Below are 21,279 nucleotides of genomic sequence, written 5' to 3'. Positions count from 1 at the left end.
CTGTATTCATGTGAACGGACACACAAACTGTGTCATATCAAAGACCACCATTGTGTTTAGAACCAAGGATCTTCTGTTTTAGAAAGCCTTGGAGGGAAAAACAGTAGACTACTGCTAAGGCACAAAAGAGTAGCAGTGACAGATGCAGAGTGCTGAGCCCAGAGCGGGGGAGGTGTGGAATGTACGAGCCAGGGATAACAGAGGTTAAGGAGAATGTCGTAAATCTGGCAAGGGTGATGGAGGGGGCGCACTGTCCCCTCATTACTGCCCCCCTCCCCTCTTCCTCTCCCTTTTCCCCCTCTGCCCTGGTGCTCCCTGGCTGTGATCATGCACTGTACTGTTGACCTCTGTGGCTTTCCCAAACCCTTCTGTTGCCCACCGCCGCATGGGGTCAGCCCTCCAATGACGCCTATCCCTGTGATAAATCACAACCCCCCCCCAGCAGCCTGTTGCCCTTTGTTACACTTTATCAGCTAGCTCAGAGAGGCTGCCCAACTTACAGCTCAGTTCAGCTCAGGAGATCACAGACAGCTAGCCTAGGGATCACTACAGCTGTGAAATGTATGCTTGTTGTGAGAAAACAACAAAGGAGCAAAGCCCCTAAATCTCATACAGAATAAACAGAAACTGAAATGTCATTTGTCATGCAGTCCTTGGGTTTAAGTTGTTGTTTCCAATATTGTGGCTGGGACATGATACTTCACATCTAAATGAGTTCACTGTCATTCCCTCTTGCTTTCTTTTTCCATCTCATTTTCTTTGATCCCTGTAATTTGTGTATTTTCTGAATAAAGGTTCTATCTAATAGCTGGTGGTGTTCCTCTCATCATATGTGGCATCACTGCGGCTGTCAATGTCAACAACTATGGGGCCAACAGCCCTTAGTGAGTGCTTCTCATTTTACCATTGAGCAATTGGCCCTTGACACAGTATATTTTGGTTTAGTGCTTATTCAAGAGCTGAATTTACATTTTTTTATGAGATTTTGAATACACAGAGGTATCCTTCTTTGCTATGACCTTACTGACTTTTGTATTGTATTTTCCAGCTGCTGGTTGGTGTGGCAGCCCAGTTTGGGGGCCTTCTTTGTCCCTGCAGGCTTGGCGTTATTGGTCACCTGGATCTATTTCCTGTGCACTGTGTTTCGCCTGAGGCAGTGGGTGGCCAAAGAGTGCCCAGGATCCTCCCTGTCCTCCCCTTTGCCTGAGAGCCAGCCAGCCCTGGGTGGAAGCATTAGTCTCCTGTCAACAGACTCTGTGGTGGGGACCATGCATGCTGCGTTGACCCCAGAGGACCAGTACTCCCTGAAGGTGCAGTTCCTGGTGCTAGTGGCCACCCACTTCCTGTTCCTGGCCCTGTGGGGCTGTGGAGCCATGGCCATGTGGCTGACAGGGCACAGCAGCCTGTTGTTTAGCTCTCTCTATGGGGTAGCTGCCACCGTGTCGGGAGTGTTCCTGGTGGTGCACCACTGCTTCCGACGCCTGGATGTGCAGGCCTCCTGGCTGGGCTGCTGCCCAGGGTATCGCCTCTCCCAGCCCATGCCAGTCTACACGCACACCTGCACCACTGTTAGTGGGATGCAGACCACCTCTGAACAGGGATCCCAGATCTTCGTTGGCTGCCATCCTCCAGAGGATCCCCAGAATTCCTCATCAGCCAGGTCCTCCTCCATCCCCAGTGGGATCAGCAGTGTAGGCCCTGGGCCCTGCAAGCTTACCAACCTGCTGCAGGTGGCACAAGACAATACCAACAATGCCACTCATGCCCCAGCAGGCACCAACACCAGCACCAGTACGGACAATAACAACAAGCAAGCTAACAACCTGCTGCCCACCATAGGCTCTGTAGCCCCTGTCCAACCTCAGAGGAGGAAGGTCAGTGGCAGAACTAAACAAGGGATCAGCCAGTATCACCACCGAGGTGAAGGCAGAGGTCACTACCGACTCAAAGCCTTGAGGGCTGGTGGTGGAGGGGGCAGTATGGGAGCACTGGGACCTACAGGTATAGAGCAGCACAACGCTGCCCATCCAGCCCACAAACAGGCCACTAGTGAGAACGGCAGCCTACATCACAGCCACTCTGAGATCCATGCCAGCCCGCTAACCAACGGTAATGGTAGGAGAGTGGGGGAGACAGTTGCTACCAGCCCCTCAGAGGGTAGTGACGGGGGCAGCAGCGGCAGCCGCAAGCCCTTCCCTCTGCTCCCCTCTGTGGCCAGCAGGGTGGCTATGCAAGGTAATAGGCGGAGCGCCAGCCGAGACAATCTGAAACTGGCAGCGGCTGCAGAGCGTGAAGCTAAGCGCAGCTCCTACCCTCTGAACAACATCACTACCACTGTGCCAGGGGTTGCCCCTAACGGCACCCTCAAGAGCTCTGTGATAGAGCTGGAGTTGGACACAAGTGGCACGGACCATTCCCAGAGCTCTGTGGGCATGAAAAGTATGTGGAAGAGTGAAACTACAGTGTGACCGTAGCTCTTTCCCAGCACATGTCCACAGTGGACCCTGACAGAATTTGATATAATTGGACAGTTGTTATAGTCTCCTATGTCTATACAGATTAATCCTAATATGAGATCCATGTGTGTAACTCAGACTTTCGTGTAAATGACATTAAAAGATTTGAACAGTTCTTCTAATTTCACATGTGGATCTCAAGTTGGGATTCAGATCATGATGAGTTTTTTTCTTTTGAATGTGTAAAAGAGCTAGATTATGGGGTTGTGTCGCTTGCTACTTTTGTGTCCAGCCATTTAGCTTTCCATTACAATGATGGTATGGGATGTGTATGAAGACAACCATGTCCTGTACTCTCAGCTCTGTCACAGACATAACAACTGTTTGTTGGGTTTGCCATGAATTCAAGACCTGTTTTTTGTGTACTTTTGTTTTTCATATTTCAAACCTAAAATACTCATTTATTCTACACGTCACAGGAATTTTTACCAGCTATATCTAAAATCAACATAAGATGTTGATTTTGGATTCCTTAAGTAAAGCTTTATTGTTTTGTTTGTATTCTTATTCTATGCATATCGACTATGGCATGAAATGGAATCCAAGATTGGCCATTTCCACAGTACGGCTGTGCATTTCCTCTGTGAAGAATCTTTTTGCTTTTATTATATTTTCTTGTAGTATTGTGGGCATGTGGGCGTGTGTGTGCGTGTGTTTGTGTGTGTGATTCTCAATCTAGGATGAGAGAATGCAGTTTCTAAAACTTTTTTTACTAAATCGTATTGACTTCGATTCAAATACGCAATAGCACTGAGAGGGAACTCCTCCCCTAATAAACAGGATTGAACAAGTATCAGTATTTGGACAAATTAACTAGTGACCTTTCTTTGTCCCTGGCATGTACTCTGTAATGTCCATGGTGATTTCTTTATATGAACTTCCCCGTCCTTCTTCATTTCCCCCCTTTCCCCTTAGTGTGCTCTATCCCCCTTGGAGTTTCAAAGCTCTGGATTTACAGTTATTTCAACATGGATGTAGACTGCCCCCTCCAGGATTTCAAACATCATTGTTCATGCACTGACATAAAGGGACACATCAGTTTAAACCACGTTGAGTTTACCATCTGTATCAGGAGGAAGGAGAATATGGTAATGAATGTTTTATTATGCAGTAAATAGCTCTGGTTTATATCACATGAACCAAGATAAGTGCTTACTGAAATACCCCCCCCCCCCCTCACATTCACCTCATAATCCAAAGCTTGTTACAGTAATCATCAAATTCATCTACACTATTTGTTTATGTTTATGTACAAAGCTCAGAGTAAAGGCAAAAAAATGAATGACAGAATTCTGGTTCATTTATGCTACTTGGTTTTCTGATATTGCTTCACACACGTTATCATACAATATTGTGTAAAACCATATTATGCTATTTTGATCTTCAGTATTCTTTTAGTTTGTAAGAATGCAACAGCTCAGTTCATCTTAGATACGCTCTGCTAAACAACTCCAATGTATTCAGGGAAATGATTGTGCCAAAGAATTGTATAGACTAGCAGAGCTTACCTCAACGTCAGTGTTTAGCAAATGGGATACAATTCATAGATTGTATCCTTATTCTAGGTCCTGAAATCTCCCTTTTGGTCAATGATAATAACATGAGGAAGAACTCACAAACTCACAAAGCTCAGAGTTGTGTTAAGTACAAAGCAGTGGTTGCACTTACCTTCCTCATTATTGTCTGTAGACAAAACACCATGCTTGTTACACTCATTTCCATTAGGTGTAAAATGTCAACACGTGCAAGAACACAATGGCAGAATGTGTCCTTTTTTTCACTAATGGTTACTCAGATTGTTAACATTTCATCCATTTACTAACATTCATCCCATTTGTCCTGAAATGATTTCCAAGTTTTGTGTCCACTCATCTCGAAATGAAAAAGGGAGATTTCAAAATGTTTTATGTATATTTATATTTCATTTGTCATAATGACATCAGTATGAAATAACTGTTTTTAATTCAATAATATATTGTTCAAGAAATTCAGACTGTGCCTTGTAAAATAAACTCTGATGCAAAGTAAATGCAACTTTAGTATTTTGTCATTTATTCTCATACTGATGGGGCAATAGCCTTCTCTGATATGAACAGGAGGTGAATGCGAATAAAGGACTTTGAGAAACTCAGTGACTGGATGTCCGAGCACCAGCTGCTCCTGAAGCCTCTGTTCATATTAGCCTTTCTTGATGTTGTGGTCTAATTTGTGAAATCTTGCTCTCTATTAAACAAAGCTGAAACCTTTGTCACTAAACCGTTTTTATGACAATTAGTTATATTTGTGTAGACCTTTTTTGTTCAATTACATTTCAAATTACAATACAATAACAAAAAAAAACAAAATAACATTAAAGTAAAATAATAAAACCACTACACTTTAATTGAGTTTCAAAAGTTAAAGTACCTAAAATAAATAAAATAAGATCAGGGGTTACAAATGTACAAACCTGATCCTAGACCAGTGCCACTGTCCAATCACCGTAGGTCGTCAACTTATTGACGCAAATGTTAACCAATCAGATAGGAATGTAGGAGAGTATGGGAAGGAAGAATGGTTGATGAGGAAGTTTATCGTCCAACAAAGAAACAAGTCAAGAGAGGCAGTGAAAAGTAATTATTACAGACAGTCGTTGTTAGTGTTTGACCTCTTTGTTTAACAACGCAGAGTACAATTTGCTTATAGAATAAAATGTTATACGATGGTCCTTGTCGAACGTCTGAATTTGGGCAAGTTAAAGTAGCTAGTAAGGTAGCTACTGCAGCTAACGTTAGCGAGTTCTTGATATTTCATCTTTACTTCGCCATTAAGTTAGCTAGTAGCAAGGACCAACACCTGGGTTGCATTAGCTAATTGAGACTGATATATAGGTTAGTTACATTACTCCGACTCCACTTGTCATAGCCACTGCGTCCGTAGAATTTTAGAGTGAAGTGGGAGTGTCAAGTGTGTCGACAACATCAACATCAACATCATCATCATCATCATCATCATCAGATACCCGGCCGAGAGTCGACAATCGTCATTATACATGACCTAGGACAACGACCTATCGGTAGTAACGTTTGGTCTGTCAGTTTCTGGAAGTGAAGACAAAGTCGTTAGGATATCCTAAAACCTGCCAAAGTATATATTTTTTTGACAAGCTTAGCTAGCTAGCTAAAGCTTTGAAATGGCTTTGGCTGACCAAAGGCAAAGCCATCAGTGGTATCCCACAAGCGTACAGGTAACGGTGTTCCAAGCCAGGAATTTGAGGATCAAAGGCAAGAATGGAACCAACGATGCCTATGCCATCATGCAGGTGGCCAAAGACAAGTTTTCTACCTCGGTTGCCGAAAAATGTGTCGCACCAGTATGGAAGGAAGAGGCAACGTTTGACCTGCCATTGTTCCACCATGGAAATGCTGAACGCTGCACACTGTATATCATTGTAATGCACAGAGCTCTGGTGGGACTGGACAAGCTCCTGGGAAAAGCTGTGATCAACCTACTGGATCTACACGATAACAGTGCCCGGAAAAAGACTGAGTAAGTAGCTCATGTTGAATAAAGATAAAGGATCTGTGTGGATATTATTATTTTATTTACGTATATTTAAAACTAATTCTCCACTGAGAGGGGGGGTTCTTTGTGTAGCCAGAATGGTATTAGTGATAGGAATATCTGCTCAGTTACGTGTCACCATTTGAATTGATGAATTTCACTGACATAGCAGAGCTGAAATTCCATTACGTTTATCAGGAGGCTGATAAATATATATTATACTCTACATCCATCGACTTCTGCACATTTGAACAGTCATGTTTACACACCTAAAGCACAGCCAGAGAAGGCCATTCCAGATCCCTTATCAGTAGTTAAGTGGGAGAACCGAAACCATGGAGCTGGTTGGGAAAACGATCTGATTATGTTGGGTGAGGTCACTATTCCTCTGCCTTCTTGTCAAACTGTAGCTTTAGGCTGTGAATACTTGAGCTGATACCCTAACCATGTCTCCCCTTTTAGTTGTTTGAAATGTTCCATCTGAACAGTAGTTGGAGAATTCCAGCTCATTTAGTTTGAGGGTATCTCTGGCCTTCACAGCTGGATGGGGTCATGCTGCATGCCATGTTATATCTCATTATGAGGAATGTTGTCCAGTGAATACATTCCTGCCATTTCCCAATGTTTCTTCAAGGTTATTTAACTGAGGGCTAATCAAACCATCATACTGACATGTGAAATTGCATGGCTTGGTGCAATGATGTCATTCACAACAATGGTGGGATAGGCTCTGTCATGGGTGTAGCAAGCATTAAAACAAAACATTAGGCTTGCTGCCTTTCCATGATTTGAGGCAAAATGTACACACCCACATCTTTATGTAATAGTGTTTTTAAGACTGTTCGCTGACTTAAACATGGACAGAAGACTGAAGGACATTTACATTTCAATATTGAAGACTGCAGACTATCTAACTTTGACTTGTAGGCTATTTGTTGCATTTGAGGGCAGTGAGTGACTGTCATGGTTGTATCCTCCTGTGCAGAATAGTCTCTGTGTAGGCTGTCCCAAGGGCAGCCTTTGTACAGTGATTAGGCTCATTCACTTGTTTACTGTACACTCATATCTGGAACCTTATCTAGTGTTTACTCAGTTGGGTTTGTACAGCTTTTTATGACTCATCTTGCTCCTTCTCTCTCATACAAGGGTGTTGGGAGGTTGCTCTTTGTTCCCTCTTGCAGCGTATAGTGTTAGATTACTGTCCTACATCAGTTGATGTGTTGGTTTGACATTGTCCTCTCCCAATGTAGCAGAATATGTTCTCAGCATGAAACAAAGGGATATGATGCCAAATAATGCACCATGTTACTGACCATGTTACTGACCATATTCCACAGTTCACACTTACCCTTTCACCTAATAGGCCTAAGTTACACAACTTGGATATTGAAAAATTAAGGCACTACTGACAACAATATAGGCCTATGTTAAGTGTGCTCTTTTGGTATTCCTGTTTCCGCATTAAAATGGACTTGGCTATAGACCCATTTAATCTTAATGGTTCTTCTATCAAACAAATTCATACCGTTTAGTCTGTCATGTTAGGCATTAGCTGGATGTGACATGTTAATCATTATGCTTCAGAGGGAAATCGGGGCCTCTACTACTTTCTCTCAGAGAACTCGTCCAACAGCAGACCACCACTCCTCTATCAGGGCCAGGGTTTTCTATTTATCTGTAAACACTATCACATGTGCCATGTCAACACACAGTTCCTTTTAACTCATATAATCCCTTCACTGAACCATTGTTCAGAGTCTGACCTGTATTACAGAAAATACATTGAAATATTGTCTTATGTTCTCAATTGTATCCCATTGTACTGTGCTCTGGTAGTAGTTGCTGTTTTGCTTGGCATGGCTAAGTTTGAGAAGGAAATTAGGAATGCTTGGACAAGGCATAGCACATATTTCATTAGCCTACACCTCCTAGGAAGACTCCCTACTGTTCTGCTAGGCTTTATGGAATGTAGACTAGGTTTACTCCCATGCATGTTTCCCCACAGGTTCCTGTCTGGATTTTTGTTTTATTACACCAGTAAGGGCAGGGAAATGATGCACTGAACTTCACATGAACCACATAGAATGTCTGATCACTGCCCAGCAGCGTACAATGAGTAAAAAGTGACCAGTTTCTTTAACTGCCTATGGAAGTATGATGTCCTCTGGAAAGAATGTTTGTAGTGCTCAGTAGAGCCACAGCTTATTGATCAGAACTCTGACCCCCTGAATGCTTTCCTTGTCCCAGCTGACCCTGAAACATGGAGGTTCAGGGACGACACTGAATTTAACCAGGGATTTCTGCCCTCTACTGGCTTTCCTTTTGTAGGCCTGTTTAAATGTTGTTTTTTTTAAGCTTCCATTATGATAATTCAAGTGAAGATGCAAAAATATTAAGCTCCTAGGCCTACTGCGAGTGACTGAATATGCAAAAACGGCACACTGCAAGGGGCTTCCACTTAACCTGCTCCAGCATGGGTTGTTGCTCTGGTCTTGGGAAGGTGAGAGTTCACCTGGGAGACAGTCTGAGTTGCACTTTGTATTACTGGGATTAGCCTACCGGTCTGCTTATTGACGCAATCTAGCAGTGCTCTTATTGTGCGAGGTCTCTGCAATCACAGAGGCTGTTATGGAAAGGGCTCTCCAGAACTCTTACTTTTCCTTTTGTGCAGAGTGGGCCTAAACTGCATTGAGTTTACAGCCCATTTACGTCAGCACTGGAGGAGCTGGATCTATTCTAGGTCAGAACTAGTGCAAAAGTTCAGTAATAGTTTTATCAAGTCATGTTTGACCCCATTTCCTGGCATCATGACGTTGAAAAAGTTTTCGTAGCTCATTCGTCACATTTGACCTTCAGTACTTTGGTTCTGCGTCATTTGGCCATATGATTTGTTTTTTAATTGAACGGGCGGCCCTACACTGAAACAAAATATAAACGCATCATTTGTTGGTTTAATGAGCTGAAATAAAAGCCCAGAAATGTTCCATACGCACAAAAAGCTTATTTCTCTCAAGGTTTGTGTGCACATTTGTTTACATCCCTGTTAGTGAGCATTTTTCCTTTGCCCAGATAATCTATTTACCTGACGGGTGTGGCATATCAAGAAGCTGATTTAAACAGCATGATCATTACACAGGTGCACCTTGTGCTGGGGACAATAAAAGGCCACTCAAGTTTTGATGGAGCATGCATTTGGCATGCTGACTGCAAGAATGTCCACCAGAGATGTTGCCAGAATGTAATATTAATTTCTCTACCATAAGCCGACTCAAGTCATTTCAGAATTTGGTAGTGCAACCAGCCGCACAACCACATACCACGTCTGAGACCAGCCACCCAAATAGCTGATGAAACTGTGCGTTTGCATAAACGGTCAGAAACCGTCTCAGGGAAGCTCATCTGCGTGCTCGTCATCCTCAGCAGGGTCTTGACCTGACTGCAGTTTGACGTTGTAACTAACCGAGTTCAGTGGGCAAATGCTCTTCACATAGGAATCCCAGTTTCAACTGTACCGGGAAGATGGCAGACTGCATGTATGGCGTTGTGTGGGCAAGCGGTTTGCTGATGGCAACGTTTTGAACAAAATGCCCCATTGTGGGGGTTATGGTATGGGCAGGCATAAGCAATGGACAACGAACGCGGCTACGTTTTATTGATGGCAATTTGAATGCACAGAGATACCGTGACGAGATCCTGAGGCCCATTGTTGTGCAATTAATCCGCAGACCATTTCATGTTTCAGCATGTTAATGTACCACCCCATGTCGCAAGGCTCTGTACACAATTCCTGGAAGCTGAAAATGGCCCAGTTCTTCCATTGCCTGAATACTCACCCGACATGTCACCCATTGAGCATGTTTGGGATACTCTGGATCGACGTGTACGACCACATGTTCCAGTTCCCACCAATATCCAGGAACTTCACATAGCCATTGAACAGGAGTGGGACAACATGCCATAATCAACAGCCTGATCAACTCTGAAGTCGACGTCGCACCAGATTCTAATTGGTTTTCTGATCACGCGCCTTTAAATTATTTTTTATTTTTTTTGAAATGTTGATGTATCTGTGACTAACAGATGCATATCTATATTCCCAGTCATATGAAATCCATAGATTAGGTCCTAATGCGTTCATTTCAATTGACTGATTCCCTTATGAACTGTAACTCAGTGAAATCTTTGAAATTGTTGCATTTTATTTTTGTTCAGTGTAATATCTTTCTCCCACTCATTTTCAGTTGGTACAAACTGCTGGATAAGAATGGGAAGGAGGACAAAGTCAAAGGGGAAGTGATGTTGGACATTCAGTTTATGAGAAACAACTTGACAGCCAGCATGTTTGACCTTTCCATGCAAGACAAACCACGCTCCCGCATCGGAAAGCTCAAGGACATAGTGCGTGGGAAGAAAAAGGACAGCTTCTCTGACTCAGCCTCTGCAATAGTTCCCTCTGTCAGCCAGGTACTGACTGACAGCGAGGGAGAGGGTGACTCTCACTCGGTGTACTCAGAGTTCCCTGAGGCAAAGAAGAAATCCAAGCTCAAGTCCCTCTTTGCTCCTAAATCCAACTTGCAGCGCAATGTCTCCCAGTCCATGTCCACACTGGGTACTCTTCCTGAGAAGAATGCATCCCTCAGTGGCAGTCGCTCTTCTGGACTCAATGTGGATTCTCCTGATGGTGAGCTCTTTTCATTCAGCTTAAACATTTTGACTTCTGTCTGCAGACCTAGTTTATATTTGAGTAATGATGATGATTGTCATATGCAATAAACTCCTTCACTGTCGCTTTCTATTTACAGTAAAAAAGAAGTTCATGTTCCTGGGCCACAAGCGGACAGGCAGCAATGACAGCAAGGTGTCTACAGGACCTTTTTCTCTTCTGGGCAGATCCAAGCAGAAGGATGACCCAAATGGCACGTGCATTAATGGCAACCATGTGTATGCAGAGGAGGTAGAGCCCAAGTCTGGGTCCACCCTCAGCCTCAACAGCTCTGGTCAGGGCTCAGTGGAGGATGTACGCAGCCGCAGGCAACCATCTGACGTCTCGCTAGAGTCCCTCAAGAGCCTCTCTGTCCCCACCTACAGAATGGAGTCTGCCGATGGGGCTCTGCTGGAGCAACGGCGCCTTCAGGAGGAGGAAAAAAGACCGTCTGAGGAGCAGAGACGGAATGAGGAGAAACACAGAGCGCAGCTCAAGATACTGCAGGAGGAGGAGGAATGCAAGCAACAGGAGGAGCAGGAGAGGAGGAGAAGGTTCCAGGAGGATGAGGAGAGGAGGAATAAGCAGCGGGAAGAGGAGCTGAAGCGCCTAGCGGAAGAAAGGATACGGCTGGAGGCTGAGGAGCTTCAGAGGCTGAGGGAGGACCAGAGGAAACAGGAGGAGGCCAAGAAAGCAGAGGAGCAGAAACAACAGGAGGAGGCCTCTGTGGCTGAGAGGCTGTCCTCTCTGTTTGGTATGATCAGGAAGAAGGAGGAGAAAAAGGAAGAGCAGCAGACTAGCACCAAGGAGGAGAGGCCCAACCCAGCTCCCAGACGCTTTACTAGAGATTTGGAGGGCCCTCCACACCCCGCCAACCCATTTGAGGAGATCCCCCTCAGTCCAGATCCTCCAAACCTGTCTGAGGAGAGCCCGGTGGACTCCCAGAAGGCTGTTTGCAGCCCCAACACCACGAGCGCTGCGGTCTTCCTCAACTCCAACCGCACTGCCAAGGTGTCTGCAGTCAAGCCTAGGTAGGTGTCAGTCTTGTTCTAATGCACTTACAGCTCTATTATAACTTGAGATCTGCATAGCGAGGACCAAACTTTGTGCGACTCTCACATCAATGCATGGTTTTAATAGTGCAGTTAGGATTTGTCCTTTTCTCTGCTGTAACTCTTGTTAGAACATCAGGTAGGCCTACATGACATTAGTAGGCTGACAAAGATTACATCTACAATGGTAAGTGGAGCTACTATATACACAATGTACTTCACTGCTGATCAGGTAACTCCAACACAATAAACATATTCTGTCTCAGTATTTTGCTAATGGGGTGCTAGACGGTTTTCATGTTATTTCCAGTTAACTAGTTTTATAGCATATGCAACACATCATGTTGACTGCCTTGGCAGCCTTTCATCTAACCATACCTGTAGCTCTCCAATTATTATTATTTTAAATAAACCACTTTCTCTTACTGCATTCTTAGAACTCTCCTAAAATCCATATTTTCACTCAAATTGCTGTATGTTGTCCTGATTGAATAGCTGTGGTGATGAGTGTTTTCCTTGCTTGCTATCCAACGGAACTTTAAGTGGTTTTAATATTCCCAGTTGCTTATGGTGGTTTGAGGATTAGTGATCAGATGGTGGTATGGTTTAGGTTGAATTATCTGTACACTAGATCATGTCTCCAATCTATACTGGCTGCAATTAGCCTAGTATTCTGAGTTTCATCTTCGTTCCTCTTGATCGTCTTTTTAAAGATGGAATCCGCAGTAGGAGAAATGGTGCCACTCCACTTCACAGCCGTAGTTATTATTTTGTTGACGAAGCGGAGGTGAGGCGTAGTTAAAAATAAGTTTAAAAAACGTTTAAAAACACTGTACATATTCTGCTGTTCTATTGCGCATGCATTGATGTCTGGGGGGGGTGTTTGCAGTAACTTATTTGTTGTAATATCGCAAATGGACGTTGCAGTTTCACCATTAGGAATTCCAGCTTTAAGGCTCTTAAAAGCCTTGACAAACATGAGCGTGGATCACCATCGTGAATTCCATCTGGCGCGTGATGGACCTGTTTGGCCACTGTGCTGTTTGGTCTGCAGTGTGGAATCTAGGTGTGTCTGAGACTGGGTGATATAGTGCAGAACAGGTTGGGAGGGATGAAGTGAGCTAACACTGGGTGACTAAGTACATTGGGACTATCTGCTGGTGCAAACAAGGCTGTATTTTTCTCATCTATTTCTGGATTTATTTTAATCTTTCTTTCCTAATGGTGAGTTGTTCACTCAATATAGTCTGAGTCCTTTTAAAGGAGGACAGAGTTTTTTAGTTTTGCCATAGCCTGATCTTATTTTACTACTGAATTTCTGACATTCTAAATCTAGATTTGTTTATTAGCTTTTTGCAAGAATGATAGCCCATCTTAAAGTAAATTGAGTATGTTTTTATAACAATCCTAAGAGCAAGGCAGTTGTGGTTATTTCCAAATTGTTTAATTCCATCAAGACATTATCAGGTGTGGTGATCTGCTTACAAAAAAAATAATGTTGGATGTTTTTGCGTGTTTGGGACCGGACGTAGGGCTGGGCAGTATGGCCCAAGTATCATATCCCGGTATTATTTTTATATGCCGGTATTTTGATTTTGAATAATGAAAGTTCTACATTTAGTTTTGAGTAGTGTGTGAGCCTAGGGTGGCAACATATACACTCTCTAAAGTGATTTCAATGGGCCTTTCTCCATTGTGATTGTTTTATACTGAAAGAAAAATATAATTTCGAATGAGTAGGTGTTCTAAAACTTTTGACCGGTAGTGTATATTTATCATTACTGAACTGGAAAATAATTTTGAAACAAACATTTGAAGTATCATACAGAAAATGCTCTGGGTTCACAAGATTTATCATCATTAGGTGTCCAAATGATGAACAAAGAATAGAAAAGAGCAGAGACTGATTTTTATTTTTTTGAGCTGACTTTAAAGAACACTAGTTTCTGAAATTTTCTTGTAAGCATTCAGGGTGCATCATCACACGTGAAGATAAGATCTTGATGGAATGAAGCACCACTGTAAGATGAAGCAAACTCCTGAGTTGTTGGTTATTTCAGCTGTCATGGGAAAGCTCAGCTCTGGTGTGACTGTCTGCCACTGACCTCCAGGTTTTCACTCCTAGGCAGATTAGTGGAGTCCCTGAAGCAGCCTGAAACCCCCGACAGACTCCCATAGGCAGCAAACTCCCTCCCTGCGCTGAATCCTTTCTCTCTAGCGTCCCCTCTGAGTCTCCTGATATGTTCTCCAACCTCCACTCCTCGCTTGCTCCCGCTAAGGTGCGGAGGAGCCCCTCCAAGTATCCCTACAGCAGCACTGAGAACCTGGCTGTCATAGGATCTTCCCCCAATGGATCTGACAAGAAGCGGCGAGATCCTCTGTCCCCCAGCCCAATGGAACCGCAAAGCCATGGAAAATCCAATGCAGGCTTCAGAATTGTCTCTGCCAAATCTGCTGTTGCAAGTGGCGATCCTGTGCCAATTAAGGTGGTTGAGGGCAAAATACCTCCTCTACCTCTTCCTGACTACGATAGCCTGTTCCCACAGAAGAGACATGGAGTACAAGGGCAGACTCGATGGGACCATATAATTGCAGAGGTGAATCAGAGACAGCAAGAATATGTGCCCCGGCTCATTGGTAAAGAGATGAGTGTGGATGGCCCAGACCTCGACTCACCAGGACCTCCACACAATGATAAATATTCCTACTTACAGGAGCGGGCAGCAGAGCACTTACACCAGCAACAGACACAAGTTCAGAAAGTTCAATCTACCTCTTTGAGGAGCGTAGGGCCCAGCAGTTTGCCAGCACTCACTCCCCCTTCCAAACCAGTAGCTGCAGTCCCCCTTAGACTAGTGGTAGACTCCAACCAAGACCAGCGCACTATACAGGCTAATCCGTCTGAGGCGCCCAATGCCTTTGTCTCCAAAGTCTTGGTCTCTACAAAACCCTTGGTTCAGAAAAGAGACTTACCCTCCGTGACACCTCGGGAGGATGCAAAGAAGGTGATAAACACATCTTTTGCTACAGCCAGTGATGGCAAACCTGTTTTCTCAACAGAAAAACATAGACCTACATCACGAGTGGTTTTGGTGTCAAGTTCTACAGATGAACCTAAAGGACTGCCGAACACTCCCAAAGAGATCCCCGCAACCAAACCCAGACAAAGGTTAGTCCGCAAAGAGCCATTGAGACCTGCAGATCATGAGCAGACATTAGCAGGGTCTACCACTGTAGAGCAGGAGAACAGATTGGAGAGGAGAGCCTCAACCCTCGATATCATGAGAAGGAGTAGTCCAGTGACTGCAAAGAACACTGAGGTGACTGCTTACAATGAAAAGCAACTATTGTTTGACTCTGCAGAAAGCGACATTGATAAAAAAACACAGTTGGAACACATTATGAAAGCGAAGTTTACTGAACTTGACCCCTTCCCCATTGCCGATATCCTACCTAAAGACCCATGGGCCCAACCAGAGCCAAGCCACAGTGGAGATTACTTGTTCACTGGAGAACCACAGAAAAACCGCAAGCTTAAAGAACAGGCAATGACAACTGATGACTTGGATAAACTTTTTGCGCCAAACAATCCAACGGATCCCTTTGCCAGTTTTAATTATGGTGACTCGGATGAACCTCGAGAGCAGGAAAAAACAGAAGAACACAGTCCTGCTTTTCAAAGGGGATTTTCCCAAATTAAAAAGAAACAAGGAGCACCCCAGCCTTCAGCTAATTCAAGTAATAAAGCAGTGATTGGAAAAATTGAGCTAGTTAAACAAAACCCTTCACCCATAGAAGACAAGCTGATCATCTCAGCCGCTACAACAGGATGTGTAAAACTGGCGCCTCAAAATACTAGACAAAGTAAACTCTATGGCAGAGATGGGGTGGAATCTCAAGACAAGTGGGCAGTAGACCCTTTTACTTCCTCCTCCCATGTACCTTCTGTCCTGACTTCTCCTGAGCCTCCCCAGTCCGTAGTGGGAGAGCTTACCTCACAGACCGGGGAAAAGACCCCGCTACGGGCCTGGGTCTCACCCTCTGAGGTGCAGCCACTCACTGTGCTGAGTAGCAATGGTGGTGGGCCAGTCTCAACTCCACGCAGGTGAGCCTAAACCCCTCTATAGATATAGCCAGCCTTCAATAATTAAATGTATAAACACAAGGGATTTTTTTTTCACGTGTCAATTGGCCCATGTCTAACAGGCAAACAAACACTATGGCCTAAACTATAATTTCGATTATATGGATGGTCAGTCCTTGCATCCATTGCTATGTCTATGAATTTGAGTCGTTCCATTTCTCCAGGCTCATCCCTCAGCTTTTGTTTTAAATGACGAACTCTAGCTTTATGCTTAGTCTCACTTCTTTTTGGTAATTGGCGTTTCAGTCTTAATCAAATTCCTTAGGGAGTATTTGGAAATGGCTGGGTAACTCTGATCAAAGGGGTTGTTTGTTAGTGGTTTTGGTATGAAACGGGGATATGCTGCGGTGTTTCTGTTTTGTTCAACTTGGGAAAAGTATTGTTCTCTCTGTGTAGCCTTATTTCATAATTGCTGTGCTTATCTCACAGGGGGAGGATTTGTGGTTGTTTTCTATACCTGCAGCCTAACTGAAATGGACCTCTGTTAATTCAATTAATCGTTTGACTTCTGTGACATTGTTCTGCTCCTCTGTTTTAGTGTTTTTTTGTTGTAGTAATTTTCTCTTTCCAGGCCTCACCCAGTGAAGCCCATGAGCTCCATAGAGAGCCAAGCTCCCATTAGCACCCCGGTAGTTGGAGAGATGTTGACTTATGACCGCACCCTGGGGAAGATGAAGGTACTGCATGTTGATATGTTTAATACTAATAAAACCAATACCTTTTTATTTAGCTATTAAAACCAAAAAGTGATGACTGCTGATGTCTGCTGTGACACTGTTTTGTACCATCCTCAGGCGCCAGGCATGGTGGAGAGTGGGCCCTACACCCAGCTGACCCAGGAGGAGTTGATTACCCTAGTGGTGAAGCAGCAGACGGAGCTCTCCAAGAAAGACTCAAAGATCGTTGAGCTGGAGGAGTACATAGACAACCTGCTGGTGCGTGTAATCGAGGAGAAGCCCAGCATCCTGCTGGGGCTCAACTCTGTCAAGCAGGCCCTGTAAGGTATGAGGAGTGGACCAGGGAACTGCAAGATCGAGGGAGATATTTAGGCTTCCACTCCAACATCCCCTGTAGTTTGTGTGTGTTTTTTTTTTTTATTGCTGTCACTGTATTGGATCGAGCAGTCTCTTATTTCCTTTGAGCATATGCACTTTTTTTGTCTCCATGAGGAGTTGGACTAGGATAATCTCGAGGTTTCTTTTCAGAATGCTGGAATGTATGCTGAATAGTTTTTTTAAAAACATTCTAGAACTATCACTCGACGCTACATCGCATCAAATTATTTTACAAGGTTTTGAAAATGAATGGCTTGTTGTAACACTATGGTACTGGAATTTATTTTTTATACTAATTTACCATATGCAAACATCTCTTGTCATTGCGTTGGTACTTTATATGCTGTATAAACCATAATTGGCCCTCATTAGGCAAAATGGAACTGGAAGCTCTAGTTATGTTGATGTCCATGTCACTGATGAAATATCTCTGGCCAGGCCTTTGCACAGTGGTTCCATGTTGCCTACAATTTAGTGGATTTTAATTAGGCCATCTAGCTACTTTGGTGTCTGCTCATCCCAAAGCCTTAACACATATAATAATATGCTGGTTAGTGTTTGTTTTGTTGCATTCTTAAACCTTGAACTTTCCTTGTTTTTCTAGGGTTATGTTTGATCCTTTTCTTTAAATGATCATGACGTGCCTTGGTGCTACCCCTTTGTGTATTCAATCAAACACAAGTGTTAATCGAATACCAAATCGGATTATTGCGGGGTATGGTACAAGTACGTTAACCCTCTCAAAGTAAATGTAGCCTCATAGTGACATTTCAGATACACAGTGGTCTTAACTTTATTAGCCTAGTTTGTTGAAGCATTATTGGACTTGTGATTTAGGCTAGTTCACACAGGGTTTGATTGGAAATGCATATCTGTCAACATTGCTTATTTTAGTTTTTTAGTTACCTTTTTCCTTATTTTAGTTGTTTATACTGCCATCTTTTTAATGTGTCTAAAGGAGGAAAACATAATTTACAAAACCAGCGATGGATAGAGAACCAGCAATTTATTCCATGGTTGAGGCAGTAGTGTGGATTTGGCCATGCTAACTATAGATGGAGAGAGACCTGCTGTTCACTGTTTTTTCTTTCTTTTATGTCTGTAGTATCTACTCACTTGACTGTGCAGAGCACAATCTTTTCTATTTATGCAAAATAATGTAAGTGCACAACATGTCAAATATTTTATGCAAGAGTAATGACTAAGTTCAAATCATTACACTTTGAGAAAGATCTTCCAATATATTTAGGCATTATGAATGTAGATTCAAAATGAACCTTGTCCTTGTTAGATTGAATGCCTTTTTATTAAGCAGTAGGCTTACAACTTGTGTAAATCTCTACGTCTCTGAATGTAATCTACTCAATGTTTCTTTGGTGACTATGCCTTTGTGAAATGTCATAGCAATAAGAAACAATATAAATTCTAAACATTTCTGATTGTGCCTTCAGGGATTTTACTCATAAGACTTTGATTACTGTAAAATCTGGATTCCTTAAGATGGTTGCACCTTTTTTGTTCACTGGTGTTAAATTCAGTGTATGTGATATTTTCAATTGAAATAAAGTATAGTAAATCATGAAATGTTTTGTGTATGCTATTAGAGGCAGCTTGAAGACTTAATACTAGCTGTAGGCTAGAAACTTTGACATTAATTGAAACCACTATCCTACGTTAGTTCAATAGATTAACTACAGTTGAAGTCGGAAGTTTACATGCACCTTAGCCAAATACTTTTTTTAAACTCAGTTTTTAACAATTCCTGACATTTAATCCTAGTAAAAATTCCCTGTCTTAGGTCAGTTAGGATCACCACTTTATTTTAAGAATGTGAAATGTCAGAATAATAGTATAATTATTTCAGCTTTTATTTCTTTCATCACATTCCCAGTGGGTTATAAGATTACATACACTCAATTAGTATTTGGTAGCATTGCCTTTAAATTGTTTAACTTGGGTCAAATGTTTCCGGTAGCCTTCCACAAGCTTCCCACCATAAGTTGCGTGAATTTTGGCCCATTCCTCCTGACAGAGCTGGTGTAACTGATTTCAGGTTTGTAGGCCTCCTTGCTCGCACACGCTTTTCAGTTCTGCCCACACATTTTCTATAGGATTGAGGTCAGGGCTGTCATGACGTTGCCCTCTGAGTACAGCGAGCACCATCCCCCGCTCTCTGCTTCTACAACCAGACTGCTGTGGTCAGAGGTCGTAAATTCCTGAGAAGACCTCATGGACACACAGTTATAGAGTAGTTTTTCATGGAGACAAAGGAAATCCTTCCACCTCACAGAACTTGAGGTATGAACAAATGTCATGTTCCAGAGAAAGTGTAAAAGATCGGTGAAGAATCCAGCTACGAACTGGTGCGTTTGTCACAACTTGGGAAGCTCATGGAAGACGATGTGGCTACATTACCATAACGCTGTTTATAGAATAGCCTCGGATAAGAGGTTTACATATAATTGTTGTATAAGATGAATGAGTGAGTATGATATTGTTTAATATGGTTGTGGACTGTTTAATGAAGAAAAAATACAATTCCCTTTTGATTTGAACTAAATCAGAGGACCGCCCCTGAGCCCAGTTAGGGTCAGACATCCTGGGACAGCCTTTTCTGCCATTCTGAATAAAACCCAACTTTGAGAAATGATCACCAGACCATGTTGCTCTCAATCACGGGAGTACAAAGGTTGCAGACCATTGCTGAATCTTTTAACCATCCCACGTGGTTAAACTTTGACTATCGATACCGACAGAATAAGAACAAGTATTTATTGATTACTAGTCTGCAGCTAGGAATTCGGTATCATTGAACGTGAAGAACGACAACCGCCGAAACATCCATTCTATAACAAATGCCACTTTGAACTATCCCCTCTAACCAAGACAGAGCGAGAGGGAGGGAGACGGACAATTCTACAAAATAAAGACTTTTCACCAGCGATCAAGACGACACATTGAGCCTAAATATATATATTGATTGCAATTGTTCCCGAATGAGTGAGCATTCATGTTTAAAGGATTAGCATTTTAATTGTTATAATTAACTCTGTAGTGACTAGTGACTTCTTAGTCGACACCCCCCCCCCCCTCCCCCCATTGCCCCTTTGTCTAACAAGCCGCCATGCCGGTTCAGCCTACTAGGGCACATTCTATAATTTCATGTAACCATATTTGTTTGTTTATGCATTTCTGTGAATTACTTAGAACTAACTAAATAAATGATTTAAGACAATTGATGTATGGATGGATGACTCATAGTGAAGACTGGGTTCGTGCAGATAACCAACAATTTACAATGTTTGGAATGAGACTAACGTGAGGTAAAATAAATAAATCATTAATCAAGACTATTGATCAGATATGAAAATATCTCAAAGGTTATAATTTTGTAATCTGAATACTTTCCTTGGTGCCCCAACTTCCTAGTTAATTACAGTTACATGATTATTCAGTTTAATCGAGTAACTAATTACAGAGAATCTTTGATAAAAACTACGTTTTCAGTTTAATGATAGTAAAGACACGACAGGGCTTTGTGATGGCCACTCCAATATCATGACTTTGTTGTCCTTAAGCCATTTTTCCACAACTTTGGAAGTATGCTAGGGGTCATTGGCCATTTTGGAAGACCCATTTGCGACCAAGCTTTAACTTCCTGACTGCTGTCTTGAGATGTTGCTTCAATATATCCACATAATTTTCCATCATCATGATGCCATCTATTTTGTAAAGTGCACCAGTCCCTCCAGCAGCAGAGCACCCCACAACATGATGCTGCCACCCTGTGCTTCACGGTTGGGATGGTGTTCTTCGGCTTGCAAGCCTCCCCCTTTTTCCTCCAAACATAACGATGGTCATCATGGCCTAACAGTTCTATTTTTGTTTCATCAGACCAGAGGATATTTCTCCAAAAAGTACTATCTTTGTCCCGTGTGCAGTTGCAAACCATAGTCTGGCTTTTTTTATGGTGATTTTGTAGCAGTGGCTTCTTCCTTGCTGATCGGCCTTTCAGGTTATGTCGATATAGGACTGGTTTTACTGTGGATGTAGGTACTTTTGTACCTGTTTCCTCCAGCATCTTCACAAGGTCAAGAACATAATAAACGGCTCTCTGTACACCGGATGTGTACCAAACTCACTAAAAGTGGCAGTAATAAAGCCTCTCTTGAAAAAGCCAAACCTTAGTTCATATTTAATATAGTTAATATATCGGCCTATATCGAATCTCCCATTCCTCTCAAAAAAATGTGAATAAGCTGTTGCG

At 42.8% G+C, this 21,279-nt stretch overlaps 2 protein-coding genes across 7 annotated transcripts in view; both read left to right on the top strand.

Moving 5' to 3' along the window:
- The window catches only part of adgra2 (adhesion G protein-coupled receptor A2), a 55,151-nt gene extending 50,606 nt beyond the window's left edge, over positions 1 to 4,545 (top strand). For all 4 annotated transcript variants that reach the window (XM_090190636.1, XM_036935864.2, XM_036935863.2 and 1 more), the window contains 2 exons: positions 795 to 884; positions 1,049 to 4,545. In XM_090190636.1, coding sequence (XP_090046762.1) covers positions 795 to 884; positions 1,049 to 2,468 — 1,510 coding nt within the window. In that variant the 3' untranslated portion in view covers positions 2,469 to 4,545. The remainder of the gene's footprint in view (positions 1 to 794; positions 885 to 1,048) is intronic.
- A 483-nt stretch (positions 4,546 to 5,028) lies between these two features.
- Positions 5,029 to 18,596, top strand: rab11fip1a (RAB11 family interacting protein 1 (class I) a). 3 transcript variants are annotated; one of them, XR_016484596.1, is made up of 6 exons: positions 5,029 to 6,044; positions 10,301 to 10,740; positions 10,862 to 11,792; positions 13,939 to 15,918; positions 16,529 to 16,634; positions 16,752 to 18,596. XR_016484596.1 is itself a non-coding variant. In XM_021621526.3 (5 exons), the coding sequence occupies exons 1-5, from the start codon at positions 5,689 to 5,691 to the stop codon at positions 16,956 to 16,958; spliced, it is 2,040 nt and encodes a 679-aa protein (XP_021477201.3). In that variant the 5' UTR covers positions 5,029 to 5,688; the 3' UTR covers positions 16,959 to 18,596. The 3 variants fall into 3 exon arrangements, 2 of the variants coding, with proteins under 2 accessions (XP_021477201.3, XP_036791760.2); XM_021621526.3 differs by lacking the exon at positions 13,939 to 15,918; XM_036935865.2 differs by lacking the exons at positions 5,029 to 6,044; positions 10,301 to 10,740 and having other exon boundaries at positions 11,651 to 11,792.
- The last annotated feature ends 2,683 nt before the right edge of the window (positions 18,597 to 21,279 follow it).

This window comes from Oncorhynchus mykiss, chromosome 11 (assembly GCF_057628025.1).
Source record: "Oncorhynchus mykiss isolate SJ-2025 chromosome 11, ASM5762802v1, whole genome shotgun sequence".
Classification (NCBI taxonomy): Eukaryota; Metazoa; Chordata; class Actinopteri; order Salmoniformes; family Salmonidae; genus Oncorhynchus; species Oncorhynchus mykiss.
The sequence above is the reverse complement of the archived record's forward strand: the minus strand, read 5'-3'. Positions and strand labels throughout refer to the sequence as shown.

Bases quoted from the DNA above. Each gene is read 5' to 3' on its own strand.
- rab11fip1a (XM_036935865.2), top strand. From the start codon at position 14,054: ATGTTCTCCAACCTCCACTCCTCGCTTGCTCCCGCTAAGGTGCGGAGG. The intron at 15,919-16,528 runs GTGAGCCTAAAC...TTCTCTTTCCAG, and splicing joins CCAGTCTCAACTCCACGCAG to GCCTCACCCAGTGAAGCCCA. The intron at 16,635-16,751 runs GTACTGCATGTT...TACCATCCTCAG, and splicing joins GCACCCTGGGGAAGATGAAG to GCGCCAGGCATGGTGGAGAG.